The sequence below is a fragment of the Podarcis erhardii genome, assembly GCF_964252035.2.
Source record: "Podarcis erhardii genome assembly, chromosome: 4".
NCBI classification, from domain to species: domain Eukaryota; kingdom Metazoa; phylum Chordata; class Lepidosauria; order Squamata; family Lacertidae; genus Podarcis; species Podarcis erhardii.
In genome coordinates, this window is record NC_138508.1 from 385,251 (window position 1) to 400,486 (window position 15,236).

Below are 15,236 nucleotides of genomic sequence, written 5' to 3' on the forward strand. Positions count from 1 at the left end.
GCTGTATTCCAAATTAAGGTAAAGGGTAAAGGGACCCCTGACTGTTAGGTCCAGTCGTGGCCGACTCTGGGGTTGCGGCGCTCATCTCGCTTTACTGGCTGAGGGAGCCGGCGTACAGCTTCTGGGTCATGTGGCCAGCATGACTAAGCCGCTTCTGGGGAACCAGAGCAGCGCACGGAAACGCCATTTACCTTCCCATCAGAGCAGTACCTATTTATCTACTTGCACTTTGACGTGCTTTCAAGCTGCTAGGTTGGCAGGAGCAGGGACCGAGCAACGGGAGCTCACCCCGTCATTGCGGGGATTCGAACCGCTGACCTTCTGATCGGCAAGCCGGTTTAACCCACAGAACCACCTGCGTCCCTGTATTCCAAATTAGTGAGGAATAAATCACAAATCATGCTGGAGGTTCATCCATGGCAGGGAGACACTCGCAGGTCGCAGCTCATCTGCCTTTCAAATTGGCAGATATGGGCTTAAGCAACGCTGCGGGGGGCAGGGAACCCCCCAGAACCCCCTGAGGAGCATTGCCAAGAATTCTACCCCATAAATCCTGGCTTTCTCCTGCCCTGGAGGGCAGCAGAGCTCAAACATCACGGATCGTGACGTCAGCCAGAAACCTGTAAGGCTAGAATTTGTGGACACCCAAGGGGGCAGAATGTTGGGAGGTGAAATCAAGAGCTCCGTCAACCACAGAAGAGCCATGGCCCCCAACAGAGATGGAGCAATAGACCCCCAATGAACCTCTGTGGGGCAGGGGAAGGGCTGCTGCCCGCTTGGGGCCAGACTGGAAGCTGGACAAGGGAGTCCATTGGCCGGAACATGGCGTGTTCTCAGGAGCGACTGGACGGGGAGGGTGGGGGTCGCCATTCCTGGTGGGGAAAGACGCAGACTGGAGCCAGACGAGAGATGTGGCAGAGCCAGAAATAATTTATTGCACAGGTGGGTGGGGTGAATATAAATAGGGGGAAGCCCCCAACCCAATCGGAAGACGAGGAGACGGTCACGAGTGCGGGTTTCCTGTGTATGAGGAAGGGTCATAGCTCAGCGGCCAAGAATCTGCTTTGGGTAAAGAGAGTCCCGGGTTAAGGTCCCGCTGGCGGCATGTCCAGGTGTGGCTGGGTAAGGCTTCCTGCCCGAAATCCACGCTGGGGGTGCTGCTGCTGCCAGTCCGTGTTGGCATTGCTGAGCTAGAGGGAGCAAGGGTCTGACTCTGCTTAAGGCGGTCCTGGGGGGCCTGGGTGAGATGCTCCCCCAGGCTGGGCCATGAAGGGGGTCAGGAGGAAAGGGGCGTGGGGGGGGGCTTCCACTCAGCCCCTCAAAGAAACATCCAAGGCAACAGCGGGGAGGGGGTGGGAGGAATCTGGGATGTCTTTGGAGGGGCAGTTCTTGAGAGTGCCCCCCCAGCAGGCAACTTGTGGGAGGCTGGAGGGGTGACCCATCGCCCCCAAACAGGCAGCACAGCCCATCCGCCGGGTCTGTCGGCTGCAGACAAGCTCTGTGCTTAGAGAATTGGTGGAGGGTGCTGGGAGCTGTAGCTCTGGTGGGGGCGAACTACAGTTCCCAGGGTTCTTTGAGGGGGGGGCTCATGTGCTTTAAGGTGTGGGGGAGTCTGGGAGCAGCAGCCACTGCTCTCCCCCGACTGTAGGCCTTTCATTTTGGCCTCAGCCCCCTCCAATACTTGCCAAAGAGAGATGGGGGAAGACGGGGTTCAGCTAGATGACCACAGGGGGTCCCTTCCAACTCTACAATTCTGTGATCCTCCCTGCGATGCAGACTCGGGTGGCCCAAGCCAACCCAGCTGCAGCATCAGGATGCGGGGGGGGGGGGCTAACAAGGCAAAGCAAGAGCGTCGGAGGGGGAGAAGACCCCCCCCCATTTCCTTCATGTAAATCAGTTCCTTCCAGCAGTGAGGCGGCTCCAGTGTTTGGAAGGGGGGGGTCCTCAGTCCAGGCCACTCCCCCCCAAATACTTGCATGGGGGGCTGGAGAGTCCAGGGCAAAGTCCAGAAGCCTTAGAAGCCAAGGGCACCCTGGCGATCATCTAGCCCAACACCCTGCCAGGCAGGAATCCCTAAGAGGCAGCCCCGATCTGCCGCAGCCCCGATCCTGTTTGACCACACGACGAACTCCCTTGGAAGGGGGCGGTCTTTCCTGCGGGGCTTCTGGGCAGAGGTGGGGGGCCCGCTTCCTGGGGGGCTCCTAGCAGAGCTGGCGCTGCCTCCACCAGGCCTGGATCTGGGCAAAGGGCACCTTTTGGGCGTGCTCCGGGCAGAGCCTAGGGTCGTCGGCCTTGGCGGTCCGCAGGGCGCAGAGCAGGGCGGTTCTGCAGAGGTCCTGGCAGGGCTTGTGGGGCTGGCGCCCCTTGTGCATCAGGAGCCAGAAGCGCTGGAAGAGGCCCTCGTCCGTCTGCATGTGCCGCACCAGGGCGTCCCAGTCAGCTGGGAAGGCGTTGGCCAAGCCGTAGGTCTGGCGGGCCCCGTAGAGGCGCTGCCACTGGGGTTTCGCACCCGGGACGTTGGCCAGCGTCAGGTTCAGGATGAAGGTCTCGTGGTCCAGGACCTGGAAGGAGCTGCCGGGGCGGGGGCCGTCCACCTGGTAGACGCGGTAGCCTGGCCGGGAAAGGGTTACAACAACAACAACAACAACAACAACATTGGGTTGTGTTTAATTTCACAAAACAGGAAAATCTTCCTTCCTACTGTTTCGACAAACAATCAAATGCAGATTATTGAATTATAAAAATAGAGTCGAAACGGCAAAGTGATAGAGGGATGTCAATAAATTTATAAGGGACTCAAACCAGTATGGAGGACTTCGTGCACAAAATATGTATGTATTGGTTTGAACTTCCTAAATAATGTTTATTATTGAAACGTATTTTCATTTTAATTTTTTTGTTGCCTTTTGTTGCAGTTTTTAGTTTTGTCTTTTTTTTCTCGTTTTCATCTTTCTTTTCTTTTCTTTTTTCTCTGGCAGGGGGTTGGACTTGATGGCCCTTGTGGTCTCTTCCAACTCTATGATTCTATGATTCTCTCTCTCAATGTTTTTCTATTTATCTTGATCTTAAAATATTTCTGTTATAAAAGAATTCCTCCCAATAGCACCTCAGAGACCAACCAAGTTTGTTCTAGGTATGAGCTTTCGTGTGCATGCACACTTCTTCAGATACACTCTAAGGTGCTACTGGAAGGAATTTTTTTTATTTTGTTTCGACTACAGCAGACCAACACGGCTACCTACCTGTAGCTATTTATATTATGTAATTTGTAACACTTATTTTTATCTTAGACTATGTAATTTAGGAAAATGTAAGAAAGTTTTTTTTAAAAAAAATATGAAAGGGGCTTTGGCAGCAGCATTCTGGACACCCCCCTAGAAAAGCAAGGGGGGGGGCAGACCTCCAACCGCAATTGCCAGCATGCATCTCTCGGACGGTGGGCCAGGAGTTCTAGAAATAATCCCAATGTGTTTCACATCTGCCAACCAATTTCAGATAGCCCAAAAGGAGAGACTAGTCTAAAAAACCCAGAACACCCAGTTCCATGGCAGCTCATTTGCCAGACGTCTTGGATTTAGCATTGACTCTGGAAGGGTCCACTTGATTCTGGCCAAATTCAGTTGAATATAATTGTATTTGACATTTCTTGTACTGATGTACTAAAATTACAGCTACTCTTTAAGGATGCCTCATACCAATGATTAAAGATGGGGAGTTTGAGGGTTTTATGGTCATTTGGGGGGGGGAGGAAGGGGTGATATTGATGTAGATTTTACTTTAGGAGGCTTAGTTTGGTTAGAATCAAGTCCATGATTCCAGAGTTAATGCTAATTACTTTCCTCCTGGTCAATGAGCTATCAGAACTGCTAGAGGGCCTGGAAAATGTGTTCCCTGGGTGTTTTCAGACTCATTACTATCTGAAATCCAAAGGGGGGGGGTCAGATGTGACCCCCAACCCAGCTCTCCTACCCCACTAGGAAGGTCAGGACAGTTTTATGAGTCCTTCTTAGGTGAGCTATGGAACTCCCTGCCACAAGAGTAAGCAATTGCCACAACTCAGTTTGCTTTTTGGAGAGGATTGGGCACTGATGCGGATGGGGGCCCCCATTTCATCCTGGTCCATCCCTGGGGCCAGGATCCCCTCCCCCCAACTCACCTGGGTTGAGGTTGATGTAGGTGGTGACGCTGGGGGCCACGAAGGCGATGCCCACCGGGCGCGAGAGGGTCTCCTCGTCGTAGAACAGCTCAAATTCGTCCAAGTGCGTGTGGCCAAAGAACTGCCCGGCCACCGTGCCCTCAAACCTGGGCGGGGGGGGGGAGGACAGGGGTAAATGTGGGGCTAGCTGGGATCTCCTCTTCCCAGAACCCACGGCCACAGCCTGGGAAACTGAGGCAGGGCAGGGGGAGGCCATGGGGGGAGAATGGGCAGCGGCCTCCTTTCTGGCCCAGCCATGGGGGGCAAGAGGCAGGAAAGAGCAGGATTAAGGGGGCCAGGGGAGGAGGAGGCCCCCCAACTGGACTAGATGGCCCTTGGGATCCCTTCCGACTGGCAGAGCGGCATGGAGGGAGGGCAAGGTCCCAGGTGGTGGTGGGGGGCATGCAAGCGTCTCACCTGCTGATGATGCGGTAATAGTTCCACCCCCAGGAACGCATGCAGTGCGCTGGGGGGATGTGGCCGATGATGTGGACCTGGGTGGGGGGCAAGAAGAAGAAGTGGGGCTGAGAACCATTCTGGGGGGCTGGACTGGCACACAGCTGACTGGGCAGGAAGGAAGGAAGGAGTCTGCCCCCCGGCCGTGCCTGTCCCCCACCCACTGTGAAGCCCCCTCACCTTCTCGCCTTGCTCCTCCGCCCCCTGCAAGACCCCCACCAGCCACTGCAGCTGCCCGGCCGGGTCGGTGGAGTTGATGAGGAGCCAGAAGTTGGCGTCCGAGCAGAAGTTCATGTTGAGGGAAACGAGGCGCAGGCCGGGCTGCACCAGGAGGGTGTAGAAGCCCCCCAACCTGCGGGAGGGAAGAAAGGGGGGGAGAGGCGTCAGGGCGCAGGAAGGAAAAGAAGCCCCAGTCCCTGCCCCCTTGCTCTCCCTCAATCCAGATAAGACGGAGGCCCTCGTACAGCTTCCGGGTCATGTGGCCGGCATGACTAAGCCGCTTCTGGCGAACCAGAGCAGCGCACAGAAACGCCGTTTACCTTCCCGCTGGAGCGGTACCTATTTATCTACTTGCACTTTGGCATGCTTTTGAACTGCTAGGTTGGCAGGAGCAGGGACCGAGCAACGGGAGCTCACCCCGCCACAGGGATTTGAACCGCCAACCTTCTGATCGGCAAGTCCTAGGCTCTGTGGTTTAAGCCACAGTGCCATCTGCGTCCCTTAGGCTTTCCAATAATCAGCTCAGCAATTGTCACCTCTGGGCACTTCCTGGAGTCCCTTTTCCAAGGGCAAAATAGCATTGGAATGGAGGAAACTGGCAAAGGAGCTGATTTGATATGATTTGTAAAGTGAGATATCTTCCCTGAGCTGTCAAGGCAAAAGGATACATTCAGGCATAATATTTGTAACATTTAACAATTTAAAGGTGTGCCCCCCCGTCATTTCTGTAACAGCTCCCCCCTTTGGAGATAAGCGCAAATATTTTCTCCACATTTAACTACAGTTCACACATAGACATATTTCCCACCCCCCTTTGGTCCTGTATGTTATATAGGTAAAGGTAAAGGGACCCCTGACCATTAGGTCCAGTCGTGGCCGACTCTGGGGTTGCGACGCTCATCTCACTTGATTGGCCTTGGGAGCCGACATACAGTTTCCGGGTCATGTGGCCAGCATAACTAAGCCGCTTCTGGCGAACCAGAGCAGCGCACAGAAACGCCGTTTACCTTCCCTCCGGAGTGGTACCTATTTATCTACTTGCACTTTGACGTGCTTTTGAACTGCTAGGTTGGCAGGAGCAGGGACCAAGCAACGGGAGCTCACCCCGTTGCGGGGATTCGAACTGCCAACCTTCTGATTGGCAAGCCCTAGGCTCTGTGGTTAACCCACAGCACCACCCACGTCCCTAACCTCAAGGTTAGATTACTGCAATGTGTTCTACGTAGGGCTGCCTCTGAAGATGGATCAGAAACTGGTGCAGAATTCAGTGGCCAGGCTGCTCACCGGAGCAAGGCGGTTTGAACATCTCACACCAATCCTGGTCTGACTGCACTGGCTACCCATTAGTTTCTGGGACCAATTAAAAGTGCTGGTTTTGACCTATAAAGCCTTAAAAGGCTCAGGACTGCAAGACCTCAAGAACCGCCTCTTTCCATATGAACCCACTCGGACCCTGAGATCATCCTCTGAGGCCCTCCTTCGTGTGCCTCCCCCTTGAGAGGTCCAGAGGGTGGCAACACGAGAACAGGGCCTTCTCTGCAGTGGCTCCCTGTCTGTGGGAACTTCTCCCCAGGGAAGTTCACCTTCATTATACACCTTTAGGCGCCAGGCAAAAACATTCCTTTTTAACCAAGTCTTTGGTTGATCTTATTGACATCCAACGTTCTTTTAGAATCTGGCATTTGCAGGGGGGGATTGGGTTACTGCTTTTGGTTGGATTTTATATGTTGTGGTCTTGTTGCGAACCACCCTGAGACCTCTGGGTGTAGGGTGGTGTATAAATTGAAAAATAATAATAATAATAATAATAATAATTATTATTATTCTGTATTTTTCGCTCCATACGATGCACCTGACCATAAGATGCACCTAGTTTTTTAGAGGAGGAAAACAAGAAAAAATATATTCTGAATCAAACAGTGGATGTATGATTTTTGTGGTTCATGCTGTGGCCACAGACATGTGATCTGATGGTAAAAATCCTGAGGATCCATGGGCTTTTACCTCCCCCCTCCCAGGCAGCCTCCACTAGAGTCCCTTATCTCTCTTCCGATCCCACCGATCAGCTGTTTCCTTTCAATACTCCCTTCCCTCTTGTTTGCCTTAATTTCTTTTCCTCAGCTGGAGCAGTTTTTTGCTCCTCCTTTTCTTCTAATTTCTCTCCTTATTGCTTTAGCCTTCCTGTTTCCCCCCTTTGCAAGTTTGCCGTCTTTACCTCCCCCCTCCCAGGCAGCCTCCTTTATCTCTAGCGTCCCTTATCTCTCTCCCCATCCGCAAACAATCAGCGGCTTTGTTTCAACACCCACTTCCCTCTTTCAAAAAAAAAAAAAAAGAGGGGGAAAAAGAAGCATGATCTGCTTTTCTCCCCTGGGCAATTCGGCTCCAGGGACCACGCATTTGCTCCATAAGACGCACAGACATTTCTCCTTAGTTTTTAGGAAGAAAAAGGTGCGTCTTATGGAGTGAAAAATACGGTAATAATAATAATTCCACTCTCACTGAGCCTGATACGTAGAAGTGTGGGACCCCCAAGGACTCTCTGGCTGGGATCCCTATGAAATGTGCAATGCCCCCCTCCAGAGCAGGACCCCCCGCCTACCTGAGGGTCCCCAGGGCATGGGGGGGCAGCCAGGGGCGCCAGGCTTCGGCCATGGCCTCGTAGAGCCAGGCGGAGGACTGGTTGCCCACCACGAAGGGCGGGGGGAAGGCGTTGACGGGCACGGCCTCGTGGTTGCCCACGGCCGGGTAGACGGGCAGCGGCCCCAGGTGCTTCTGGATGAGAGCTGTGATGGTGCCCAGCGCCCCCAGCTGGTCAGCCCGGCTCTGCTCCCAGACGTTGTGGGCGGGGATGTCGCCCGTCCAGTAGGCCAGGTCAAAGGGGCCGGATCCTGCCAGGTGCTGCAGGAGGCTCTCCAGGGTGTGCAGGGGCAGGTCGCAGCGCCCGTAGGTGCCCCAGAAGCCGGCCCCCGGCCCGCGAGACGGGGAGCCCCCCCGGCAGCACAGGGCGTCCTTGCAGTTGGGGTCGCTGCCAGGGGCGTAGGCCTTGTCCCAGTGCAGATCGGTGAGGAAGAGGATGCGGGAGGAGGGGGCGCCCGGCGGAGGGGGCGTGGGGGGCACGATGGGCGGCTTGGGCGCCCGTGGCAGGGTGACGTTCCAGTCGGAGTAGATGTCCCAGTGGCCGCAGCGGGAGCCCACCAGCAGCCCGCAGATCTCCTCCGGGCGCAGCACCGAGCGCCGCCAGGCCGTCAGGAAGTCGGGCACAAAGAGGCGGACGATGTCCTGGCACACCTGGGGGGTGCCCGCGCGGAGGCGCAGGCAGACGGCCACCCCCGTGCGCTGGATCCAGTCCTGGCTTGACTGTAGCTGCAAGGGAGGGGAGGAGAGAGAGAGGGTCACACCAAGGGAAGGGCGGGGTGGGCTGGATGATGCCCAGGGGGCCCTTCCCAGTCCCTGGCTCTGTGGGAGCAGAGCTAGGAACCCAGTCAGACTCCAAGGAACTGGGAGAGAGCAGGGTTCGAATCCCCACTCTGACTAGGGGCAGGGGGGGATTTGATTTAAATCAAATCAATTTACCGTATTTTTCGCCCTATAGGACGCACCGTCCCATAGGGCGCACCTAGTTTTTTTGGGGGGAAATAAAGGAAAAACATTTTATTTCTCCCCCAGGCGTGGGGCTGGGGCGGGGGAAACCCGAGCTTCCCCCGACCCCTGCCCCCAGAACAGGCAACTCTCCGCAAGCCGTGGGAGCCCGGTGCCGGGCTCCCGCACCTTGCAGAGAGCTGTGCAAAGTCTGGGCGCGCTGAGCTCAGCGTGCCCAGCCTTCGGCATGCAGGCAACTCTCCGCAAGCCGCGGGAGCCGTGCACGAGCTCCCATGGCTTGCGGATAGCTTCCTGAAGCCTGGAGAGCGAGAGGGATTGGTGCGCACCGATGCCTCTCGCTCTCCAGGCTTCAGTGAAAGCCTGCATTCGCCCCATAGGACGCACACACATTTCCCCTTCATTTTTGGAGGGGAAAAAGTGCGTCCTATGGGGTGAAAAATACGGTAAATCACTAGTCAGTAAGACTTGATTTACCATATATTTCTGTGTATAAGACGCCCCCAGGTATAAGACACCCCCAATTTTTAGGGACTCCAATTTAAGAAAATAGGGGGGAGACTGCCCCGTGTATAAGATAACCCACAGTTTTTCACATCATTTTAAAGTAAGAAACCCTAGTCTTATACAATACAGTAAATCATTTTTTTACAGAAAGATTCATTCTTGCTGGTATAATCTTCATATTTACAACCAGATAAAGGTCTCGTTTTTGGATTTACATATGCAAGTGGGACTGGAAAGAAAGAGTATTTCATTATTGTTATGATTATGGTTTAACTAATTAACTGTGTGGAATTTATGAATTTCGTAATCACTTTCAACGGATTGATAAGAACAGATGATGGAAATTATGGTTTCTAGCTAAAGCACAGGCTTCTTTGTCTTGGAAGGAGATAAAACCAAGAAGTTTGGATATATGCCTGGCACAAATGGCGGAGAGCCAGATTTCCTCCAGCTTCTGGTGTGCCGCAGTGGAAAGCGACAGGCGTGAGAAAGTGAAAGTGAATTGCCACAGACAGACTCTCGAAGAACAAAGAGAAACACAGAAAATAAACATCCGCACAGAAACAGAGTCAGAGGCTGTTAAAAATAAACGAAGGATCTACGATGGAATGTCTTCTGGGAACTACCTGGACTAATTAAGGGAAGCAGCACAAATGTGAGATCACTGGGAGATCATCACTCCCCGAAAATGGAAAACTTAATAAATATTATTACAGTCATACCTCGGGTTACAGACGCTTCAGGTTATGGACAGCCAGAACCCGGAAGGACCGGAATGGGTTACTTCCGTGTTTCGGCAGTCATGCATGTGCAGAAGCACCAAATCGCAACCCGCGCAGGAGCAGACGTGGGTTGCAAACACTGCGGGTTGCAAATGTGAATCCTGCACGGATCCCGTTCGCAACCCAAGCGTCCACTGTATTATTAAAAAACAAAACGGAGGATCTCCTCCAAGTCCACCTTCCGGAGTTCTTTTCTGCTTCTCCAGAGAGCAAGAGATCCCAAAGCGCCGGATTAAAAGATCAGGACTCAATATTTGGAAGAGCTTTGTGGCCCTAAGAGGGGCTTTAAGGGGGTGGGCGCTCCTTCCTGGGAGGTTTCTAAGCAGAGCTTGCATGGCCACCTGCCCAGGATCCTTGAGTGGCGATTCCTGCCTTGCGGAGGGGGGGGGTTGGACTGGATGACCCCTGGGAGTCCCTGGTCCCACTCTAGGACTTTCTGTTCTTACACTCTGCCAGGCAGCAGAGAGCTGACTCCCTGTGGCTGCCAGACTCCCCTGAAGGCCCATCAGGATCACAGCCGAGGCCCCGATCCAGCTTCGTCATGGAGGTGCTGCAGCTGCCCAGCAAGTGAGGAAGGAGCTGAAGGCCAGTGGGCCTCCCTCTCCAGCCCCTGCCTCCTCGATTTATGGTGCTTTTAATTCTGTTGGGAATTAAAAGACAAGAGTGGCTGGGGAAACCCAACCAGATGGGCAGGGGATAAATAAATATACCGTATTTTTTGCTGTATAAGACTCACTTTTTCCCTCCCAAAAAAAGTAAGGGGAAATGTGTGTGCGTCTTACGGAGCGAATGCAGGCTGCACAGCTATCCCAGAAGCCAGAACAGCAAGAGGGATTGCTGCTTTCGCTGCGCAGCGATCCCTCTTGCTGTTCTGGCTTCTGAGATTCATAATATTTTTTTCCCCTTGTTTTCCTCCTCCAAAAATAAGGTGCATCTTGTGGTCCGGTGCGTCTTATAGAGCGAAAAATACAGTAATCATCATCATTATCACTGTCATCATCATCTCAGGGCCAGGAGGCAAGGACGAGGTCCAGGCCACGGCTTGGCAGGAAGGGGCGGGAGGAACAGGGCAGCCTCCGAATGGGAAGCGGTTGCCACACACATGCAAATGCCACCTCTGCAGATAATCGCAGGATGCAGGAAATTAAATGCATAACCCGATAATTGAGGGGTGGCGGAAAAGCGCCCCAACCTGTGTTTCCTGTTTCAGGCAGGCAGGGGTCTCCTGTGCCCCACGGCACCCCCATCCTCCCTTTGAGGGCACTGCTCAACACCCCCCTCCCCCTTTGCCAAGGGAGCAAATCGCCCTGGCCAGGGATCTCTGTGCCAGGCAATATCCCGTGACCAGAGGAAGGCTGGGATTAAGAGGCAAAGAGAGGCCCCGCTCCGGAAGGGGCCCCGGCACCCTCCCTCTCTTGCGGGGGGGGGGGGGAGAGGCAGAGAAAGGATAGCAAAATGGGCCAAACTGAGGCCCCCCCCTCCAACTCCAGCAGTGGGAGGCAGAAGCTTCTCCTGTGCCAGGAAAGGAGGAGCTGGACAGAAAGGGGAGAGTCGAGAGGCTCTTACCTCTTGGCGAAATAAAGAAAGAAAGAAAGAAGGGAAAGAAAAGAAAAGAAAAGAAAAGAAAAGAAAAGAAAAGAAAAGAAAAGAAAAGAAAAGAAAAGAAAAGAAGGAAGAAGGTCCTTTGTCAGAGGTGCTGAAAACACACCTCATTCCAAAGGAGGAAGTCACAGAATTGTGGAATCGGGTGGGAATCCCAAAAGTCCTCTAGTCCAACCCCCACAATGCGGGGATCTCAGCTAAAGCATCTCGGACAGATGCCCCCCCCCCCCGCTCCAAAGAAGATTAGTCCCCCCTTTACTCTGACCCTCAGGAAATTTTTCCTGAGGCTTAGTCAGATTCTCCTTGTCATGTGAGTTTCCTGGACGGAGTCCTGCCCTCGGGAGCAGCAGAAAACTGGCTGGCTCCCCCTTCCCCGTGACAGCCCTAGAGATATTTGGAGACCCTCCAGAGGTCTGAAGAGAAGGCCCATGTTTGCTCTGGCACAAGTCGTCCCATCCCCCAGGCTGTTTTGTCGCCCAGGCCCAGAAAGGACTCCCCCCCCCCAGGGACTTGCCCAACCTGCTTCCCCTCTGGCTTGGTGGAAGGATGGGCTGGGTTGGGGGGAGCAGCTGGCAAACCGCATTGCCCCACTAGGGCCAGGCCCTGGGGGGCAGACGGAGAGCAGCAGGGAAACCGGGCAGCCAGGGCCACGCAGGGGAGGAACTGCTTCATGGAAAGGTCTAATGACACCAGGAGCCAGAAGCTGCCACCGCAGAGCAGCTGCCGCCCAGAGTCAAGGTAGCTGGGCCTCTGCCCAAGTCGCCTGGCTGCCAGAAGAGCTGCACATCTGGAAGGAAGAGGCGGGGAGGGGCTGGTGCCTTCACACTCCACCTGCTACGGACCTCTGGCATTGCTTAGACCAGCCTCTGCCCACCTGGTGCCCTCTGCCAGGTGCGTTGGGGCTGCTGGGAGGCGCCACCCACAGCTTCTGAAATGGGGGGCACCAGGTGGGCAGAGGCTGGTCTAAGGGACTGGGCAATTCTCATACTTTATGGGGGGGTCAATTCTTTGATTCTATAAGTTGGCACCATAATTCTTCCCCTCTCCATCTTATCCTCACAACATCCCTGCAAGGTCGGGCCAAGAGACGGTGACTGGCCCAAAGTCACTCCCTGAAGGGGGATTGGAGCCCTGGCTTCCAAGCCCAGCACTCCAACCACTACACCACACTTCCTCCCCAAAGCAGCTGACAAGGCAGTCAGCTGACTCACCTGGGGGTGGCACTCCGGGGTGCTGTGGCTGAGAGTGACTTCCCCCTTTGCCAGGGATCCCGTTGCATCTGTGGGGTCTGGGTGGCGGGAGCAGCCTAGACTGTGCTGGGCTCAGTGGGCAGCTGCCCCCCCCAAGCCAGTCTCAGGCAGAAGCAGGGGCAGCTGCAAGGCCATGGCCTGGAGTTGAGAACTTGTCCAATTTCCAATGAACAGATTTAGCTGCACTGCAGGGGGTTGGGCTAGATGACCCAAGGGTCCCTTCCGGCGACAATTCGATGATGGCTTAAAATCTCACTTGGAGGGGCGGGTGCTGGCAGCCTGTCCCTGACCCCTTTAGGGCTCCCTCCTCTGCCCCCCCCCCGTGCTCCACAAGACAGAGGGATTCCTTCGCTTTTGATACCTGCATTGCAGGGGGTCAGGCTAGAGGACCTTTGAGGATCCCTTCCAACTTTACAAATCTAGCATACTAAGAAAAGCTCACATTCAGAGTAAAGGAAATGAAAGGTGTCTGCAGACATGAGACCTCCTGCCAGGTCATTTCAGGAATAATTGGGAAGATTTCCCACAGGACTCCCTTCTCTGGGGGGGGGGGGGCATCCCAGACGGTAATTCTTCGGGAAGAAGAAGAGCAAGGAAGGGCAGGGAGGAAAGGGCGGATTCTGGCTTCTCGCAGGGATCTGTGAAGCCCTAGGGCAGCCTTGACCCACCCCGACCCCCTGGTCACGGGGCAGAGAACTGTTTTGCAAAGGGAAGGTCCAAAGTTTGTCCTGGGCCAGCAGCCTCTTCAGACTCGGGTGCAAAACATCTCCTGCCTGTGTGACGGGGGGGGGGGCAGCTGCCGGCCAGGGAGGGCACTCCTGGCTAGATAATAAGGCTCCGGCGAGTGGCAGCTTCTGGAGCTGCCCCCTGCATCTGGGGTTTCCCTCGGGAGCCACCCTCTGCCCCTCTGTTGTAGGGCAACAGCCTCAGACCGGGAAGTGGGGCAGCTGACACACAACTAGGGCTCAAGTAATGGGGAGAGGGGGCTGCGCTCTGGGCCTCTTCAGGTCAACTGGGCCTTTTCTGCTGTGGCCCCAGAAAGGCTTTCAGGAAGGGAGGGGAATCGGCCACGTCTGTTCACCCTGGTTTCCTCGGTCCCATCGGTGTCGGGTAGAATCCCAGGCTTGTAGCGTTGGACGGGACCCCGCGAGGCCATCCAGCCCAACCCCGCGCAATGCCGGCTGTCTCCCTCGGCGCCTTAAAAGCGGCCATGTCGGGACCGCGGCGCCGCTCGGGTCGCTTTCCTGGCATCCTGTCAGCTGATTCGTGCTGGGATGCAGAAGCCGCAGGTTGCGGTCGGAAGGGGCGTCCGGGGGGGGCGCTTCTCCTTTTGGGGGGCGGGGAGAGTGAAGGACGTCGCCCGAGCGGCCCGCCCCGTCCGAGCCCCGCTGCCCCCCCGGCCCCCCACCCCGCGCGCCCCGGAGACCCACCTGCACGCCCACGTCGAGGGCCAGGAAGAGCGCCTTGCAGGCGGGGCAGCTGAGGTTCCTCCAGCCGAAGCGGACGCCGGTCTCGGGGAGAAGCTCCGCCAGCGCCGCCGCGTCCTCGGAGCCGCCGGCCCCGGTGGCCCACGGCCCGGCCAGCGCCCCGGCCAGCAGCGCCCCCCAAAGCAGCGCCCGCGCCGCCGCCGACCCCCCCATGCCTCGCTCGCCCGACAGCAGCCCCGACGCCCGGGAAGAGCCTCCCTCCGCGGCTCCCTTGCTCGCAGCTCCGAGCTGCGCTTCCTTCCTGCTGCTCGGCTGCGGGCGGAGGCGAGGGGCGGGCCGGGGAGGGGCGTCGGCGGGCCGGAGAAGCGCCCCCGCCTGTCCGCCCACCCGTCGGCCGGCTGGCTGGCTGGCTGGCCTCCCTCCCTTCCTCCTTCCCTCCTCCGTCCCGGCTCTTCTCCGGCGCGCCCGGAGCCAGCGAGGGAGCCGGGCGCGCGCGGCGGTGCGGGGGCTCCGAGGGGGCGTCCGGGGTTGGGGGGCTTCCGGCTTTCCCCGCGCTCAGCCTCCTTGCTCCGCGGCGATCAGACCGCAGCTGCCTCTTCCGGCCCGGCTCCAAGATGGCCGGCCCGGCGTCGGCGCCCTGCGCGGCCGGGGCCGGGGGGGGGGGCAGGAGCCGCGGCTGTGCCCCCCAAGACGCGCGCCATTCAGGGATCGGGGCCAGGCGCCGCGTCGGAGCGGACTGAGCCTCCTGGCCGCACGCAGTCTATCTGGACAGGGGGCCGAGGGGGCTTCGGACCCGCCAGAAAATATTTGGGGGGCCGAGCTCCCCAAAAGTTGATGGGCATTGCCATTCCAATGAAGGGGGTGCCGCGTCATGATCGATTATGCGTCATGATCGATATAATGTTCAAGCTGGCACCCCGGCAGAGGCCTTTTTAACGAGACCCCCGAGGTCTTTTCCGAGGGACGGGGAGGCGCAGAAAGGCCCCCGATTCTCTCGGCCTCTTCAGGAGGGCGTCTGAGGAGGATTATTATTTATTAAATAAATGCTTTATTTATTTTGAAAATAAAAAGCAACCAACAGTAACAATCCCAAATCGAAACAAAAGAGAAAAATAGAAGCAAGTAAACTAAACAATAATTTATTTCTTTTTTTAGTCTGCGGAGGATTTTATTCCGGCCTCTATTTCAGACACAAGGAGGA

The 15,236-nt window shown here is 56.0% G+C and overlaps 1 protein-coding gene across 1 annotated transcript; it reads right to left on the reverse strand.

Annotated features, from left to right (window-relative positions):
- Nucleotides 1-905: 905 nt before the first annotated feature.
- SMPD1 (sphingomyelin phosphodiesterase 1) lies at nt 906-14,263 on the reverse strand. The gene is made up of 6 exons (XM_081860465.1): nt 14,039-14,263; nt 7,470-8,233; nt 4,832-5,003; nt 4,613-4,689; nt 4,157-4,302; nt 906-2,611 (listed from the first exon to the last, which is right to left on the reverse strand). Exons 1-6 carry the CDS (start codon nt 14,246-14,248, stop codon nt 2,202-2,204), a joined length of 1,779 nt encoding a protein of 592 aa, XP_081716591.1. The 5' UTR covers nt 14,249-14,263; the 3' UTR covers nt 906-2,201.
- Between the last annotated feature and the right edge of the window lie 973 nt (nt 14,264-15,236).

Bases quoted from the DNA above. Each gene is read 5' to 3' on its own strand.
- SMPD1 (XM_081860465.1), bottom strand. From the start codon at position 14,248: ATGGGGGGGTCGGCGGCGGCGCGGGCGCTGCTTTGGGGGGCGCTGCTG. The intron at 8,234-14,038 runs GTGGGTCTCCGG...CCTCCCTTGCAG, and splicing joins CCCTCGACGTGGGCGTGCAG to CTACAGTCAAGCCAGGACTG. The intron at 4,303-4,612 runs GTGAGACGCTTG...CCCCCCGCCCAG, and splicing joins TATTACCGCATCATCAGCAG to GTTTGAGGGCACGGTGGCCG.